The sequence below is a fragment of the Aquarana catesbeiana genome, linkage group LG01 (assembly GCF_042186555.1).
Source record: "Aquarana catesbeiana isolate 2022-GZ linkage group LG01, ASM4218655v1, whole genome shotgun sequence".
Lineage (NCBI taxonomy): Eukaryota > Metazoa > Chordata > Amphibia > Anura > Ranidae > Aquarana > Aquarana catesbeiana.
In genome coordinates this window covers 1,582,930-1,588,138 of record NC_133324.1, presented here as the reverse complement: position 1 = coordinate 1,588,138, position 5,209 = coordinate 1,582,930, and the positions used below count along the sequence as shown (strand labels likewise).

Here is a 5,209-nt window from a genome sequence, read left to right as displayed (position 1 = left end):
CAGGCTGGTTGAGATGGTGTAATGGTGTGGGGGATGGGGATATCACCGGTTCAGACTGGTGGTGGGGGTGTAATGGTGTGGGGGATGGGATATCACCGGTTCAGGTTGGTGGTGGGGGTGTAATGGTGTGGGGGATGGGGTATCACTGGTTCAGGCTGGTGGTGGGGGTGTAATGGTGTGGGGGATGGGATATCACTGGTTCAGGCTGGTGGTGGGGGTGTAATGGTGTGGGGGATGGGGTATCACCGGTTCAGGCTGGTGGTGGGGGGTGTAATGGTGTGGGGGATGGGATATCACCGGTTCAGGCTGGTGGTGGGGGTGTAATGGTGTGGGGGATGGGATATCACCGGTTCAGACTGGTGGTGGGGGTGTAATGGTGTGGGGGATGGGATATCACCGGTTCAGGCTGGTGGTGGGGGTGTAATGGTGTGGGGGATGGGATATCACCGGTTCAGGATGGTGGTGGGGGTGTAATGGTGTGGGGGATGGGATATCACCGGTTCAGGATGGTGGTGGGGGTGTAATGGTGTGGGGGATATTTTTTTGGTGCACTTTTGACCCCTTAGTACCAACTGAGTATTGTTTCAACACCATGGCCTACCTGAGTATTGTTGCTGACCATGTCCATCCCTTTATGACTACAGTGTCCCCATCTTCTGATGGCTCCTTCCAGCAGGATAATGCACCATGTCACAAAGCTCCAATCATCTCACCACTGGACAATGAGATCACTGTCCTCCAATGACCTCCACGCTCACCAGATCTCAATCCAATAGAGCACCTTTGGGATGTGGTGGAACCCACCCAGTCGGCTTTAGTACCTCCCAGCACCCTTTAGGAGGAAATTTCCAGTGGGGGTGTCGGCATCCGCACTGCACCCTAGATGCCTGCATCTTCCTTGTCCCCATCTTGCACTCAGTGGGAGCCGCTCAGGAGATCAGATCTGTGGGAGCTGTTGGTAGACAAGCTGTCACACGGAGGCTGAACTTCTGTGTTTAGAAGTGATAGTGGTAAGCGGGGAGCAGAGAGCCTCAGACAAAAGTGGTGGAACTTAGCTCCAAGTTACAGCTGAAGAACAGCCCCGAGAACAAGGCTATTCTAAGCCATGGGTGCTCAACATGCAGCCATCGAGCTGTTGAGGAACTACAAGTCCTATGAGGAATTGCAAGGCTGACAGTTACAAGCATGACTCCCAAAGGCAGAGGCATGATGGGACTTGGAGTTCTGCATCAGCTGGAGGACCATAGGTTGAGCACCCACGTTCCAAGCAGTCTTTATTAATTAGTAAACTGATAAACTTGAGTTTTTAAATCGTGAACACACAGAATTTTAGTCTTCACTCTACATTACAGGACATACAGGGGGGATCTATTGCTGAGGGAAAAGTCTCTGAATGACCTTATCTACATTGGGCACTAAGGACATGTTGTGTCTCCTCAGTACATCATCTGGAATGAGGTCCTTTGCGGTGATGTCCCTTCTATATTTATGTGTACAGTGGAAGGTGAGGACCATATCTGATTCTATATTCTTCCAGTGTCCTCTTTGTTTCAGAGCTGAGTGTACGGAGGTCTGAAATACATCTCGAGGATTCACAATCAATTTGCGGCCATTGAAGAGTTTCCAGTCCATAGGTTCCCGGACAGAATGATGGAGAATATTGACCCCGGGAATATGAGACCACAAGTCAAATCCAGAGATTTTGACTGAATTCGGGAAGATGTGATTCTCAATGCGGAAGACACTTGTATCTGGATGTTTATTCTGGAGCCTCTCCATCAGTGATGACCAGTCCCAGTCCTTGACTGGAAGAATAATTTCATCAATGTCATTGAAGAGAACGAACTTACTTTTGTACATGTTCCTGTATAGACAATCATTTAAGGTTGCAGTTTGTCCAAAATATCCAATCTCAGCGGTGGGTACTTTGGAATAACTCCATCCTTTTGATGTCTGAAGATGGCGGTCTATTGGCCATGGCACCACCTCTAGAGTTCCTTCATCAATGTAATGACGTAACACCTTTTCTACATCCTGGGAACAGTTGGTGTTATAGATAGTCACTCTAGAGGCCCCCAGAATCTTGTACATCTCAATACTCTGGATCATCTGGAGGACATTGTTGTAGTTTCCATATAAAGTAGAAATACAGACAGTGAAATTGAATGAGATGGGTTGTGGTGGACGGTTCTTGACTTCAAACAGGAGGTCCTGAAATGTATTTGTGGAATTAGAGAAAGACATATAAGTGTAATTACACCCAGAAGGTTCTGCACATAGAAGATCTGCTGTTCCATATGGGAACCCAAATCTGTCACTGTGAAGATCTATTTCTGCCCTGACAAATACAATCTGATTAGAGGAACAATGGAAGATACAGTAGAGTTCTTTCACAGATTCATGGATGATGGCGATGACCCGGACTGATTGGCCAAGTCTAGGCTCATAATACGGAGAGATGATAAATGTTCGATTATCCAGAGCTGTAATGGTGTCTGTGGCAATGGGAAGTCCATGAGATCTCATCTTCAAATGTCTGAATTGTACATGGTAGAAGTAGGAGAAAGTAATGACAACGCAAATAAATATGGACAGTGCACAGAACGTGTTTGTATAACACTTCCACATTTTGGTTTCATCAGGTGATCACAGCTGGAAGAAGATTAAAAAAAGAGAGAAAGAGCATAAAATAAGTATAGTGATATTTCAAATTTAGTACTCAAGTTTAAAAATAAGCAAAATGAACTTTATACTCCAGTCACATCAGTCTCTATACAGAGGAGCTTACACTCTAATGTCCCCTCCCCCAGTGTCACACACTATTATTTTTATACATTTTATATAGCTCTGACATATACCGCAGTGCTGTACAGAGATCACTGAGCCAGTCACAACAGTCTCTGCACCAGAGGAGCTTCTCCACCAGGTGGTGCTGTTCTGCAAGGTGCTGCTGGGGGGTGAGGGGGAGGGATGAGGAGGTCCTGGGGGGCGGGGCGGAGGGATGAGGATGTCCTGGGGCCGGAGGGATGAGGATGTCCTGTGGGGCGGGGGGATGAGGATGTCCTGGGGGGTGGGGCGGAGGATGTCCTGGGGGGCGGGACGGAGGGATGAGGATGTCCTGGGGGGCGGGGCGGAGGGATGAGGATGTCCTGGGGGGCGGGGCGGAGGGATGAGGATGTCCTGGGGGGTGGGGGGATTTCTGCCGCCAGGATTGTTGAATGAGGATATGGAATAGTTGGAGGCTAAAAGGAAAAAGGGTAAGAGGCGGAGGAGGAAGAAGGATGTCAGTGCTCCTGAACCTGGGAGGGCGGAGGTGGCAAATACTTTTGAGGTGTTTTCTGAGGTGGAGGGTGGAAGTTCTTCTGGTGGTGAGTCAGTGATTTCTATGGAGGAGGAATCACAAGGAACATTAAAGCGTGAAGGAAGGGGGGTAAGCAGGCTAAGAAACGTATATACCTCAATCATCCTGATGGCGGTTCCCACTCCACTAAAGGTGGCGACTAGGGATGAGCCCAATGTTCGAGTTGAACGTAAGTTCAACTCAAACATCGGGTGTTCGTCTGCTCGCTGAACAGCGAACAATATGCGGTGTTTGCGGCAAATTCGAAAGCTGCCAGAACACCTTTAAAGTCTATGGGACACGAACGTAAAAAATTGAAAGTGTTAATTTTAAAGGCTTATATGCAAGTTATTGTCATAAAAAGTGTTTGGGTACCTGGGTCCTGCCCCAGGGGACATGGATCAATGCAATTTTTTTTTTTTTAAACGGCCGTTTTTTCGGGAGCAGTGATTTTTTTTAATGCTTACAGTGAATAAAAATGATATATTCCTTTAAATTTCATAGCTGGGGGGTGTCTATAGTATGCCTGTAAGGGGGCGCATGTTTCCCGTGTTTAGAACAGTCCGAGAGCAAAATGACATTTCTAAAGGAAAAAAAGTAATTTAAAACTGATCACGGCTGTAATGAATTGTCAGGTCCCGGCAATACGGATAAAACTCATTGAAAAAAACAGCATGGGGTCCCCCCCAAGGCCAATACCGGGCCCTTTGGGTCTGGTATGAATATTAAGGGGAACCCCGAACCAAAATTTAAAAAAAAAAATTGTGTGGGGGGGGGGGGTCTCCCTAAAATCAATACCAGGCCCTTCAGATCTGATATGGAAATTAAGGGGAACCCTACGCCAAATTAAAAAAAAATGGCATGGGGGTCCCCCCAAAATCCATACCAGACCCTTCAGGTCTGGTATGGATTTTAAGAGGAACCCTGTGCCGAAATTTAAAAGAAAATGGCGTAGAGGTGACCCCGCCCCCCCTCTGATGCCATGGGGAAGCCCCCGTGGCGTCAGAAGGAGGCGGGGTCACCCATTTACGTCACTGGGTGGCCCCACCCTCAGCTATATAAGAACTGTCACAGAGAAGATGCGTCAGTCGGTGGGAGCCTCCCATGGAGGCGGATCCGTTGTGGCTTTTTTTATTTTCTTTTTTGGTCAGTCAGGCGGCGTGAATGTACATCGCTGGACATTTTTGTTTTTTTATTTTTTAATAATGGAATTGTCCCAAGCTGTCTCCTGTCTTTTTTACCATTTTTTGCACTTTTTTTGTGAAATGTTAGGGGTACAATGTACCCCATTACCAATTCACACGGGGAGGAGGCCGGGATCTGGGGGTCCCCTTGTTAAAGGGGGCTTCCAGATTCCGATAAGCCCCCCGCTCGCAGATCCCCACAACCACCGGGCAAGAGTTGGGGGATGAGGCCCTTCTCCCCATCAACATGGGGACAAGGTGCTTTGGGGTCAGACCCCAAAAGCACCCTCCCCATGTTGAGGGCATGTGGCCTGGTATGGTTCAGGAGGGGGGGGTGCTCTCTCATCACCCCCTCTTTTCCTGCGGCCTGCCAGGTTGCGTGCTCGGATAAGGGTCTGGTATGGATTTTGGGGGGACCCCTATGCCATTTTTTTTTTAATTTGGCGGAGGGTTCTCTTTAATTTCCATATCAGATCTGAAGGGCCTGGTATGAATTTTAGGGAGACCCCTGAGCATTTTTATTTTTTAATTTTTGGTTCGGGGTTCCCCTTAATATTCATACCAGACCCAAAGGGCCTGGTAATGGACTGGGGGGGATCACATGCCATTTTTTTCAATGAGTTTTGTCTATATTACCAGCACCCGACAATTCATTAATAGCCGCGAGTAGTTTTAAATGACTTTT

General features: G+C 47.8%; 1 protein-coding gene across 1 annotated transcript; it reads right to left on the bottom strand.

The window, feature by feature from the left end:
- Positions 1 to 1,368: 1,368 nt before the first annotated feature.
- On the bottom strand, positions 1,369 to 2,628 carry LOC141124105 (uncharacterized). The gene has a single exon (XM_073612189.1). The coding sequence runs from the start codon at positions 2,626 to 2,628 to the stop codon at positions 1,369 to 1,371; it is 1,260 nt and encodes a 419-aa protein (XP_073468290.1).
- Between the last annotated feature and the right edge of the window lie 2,581 nt (positions 2,629 to 5,209).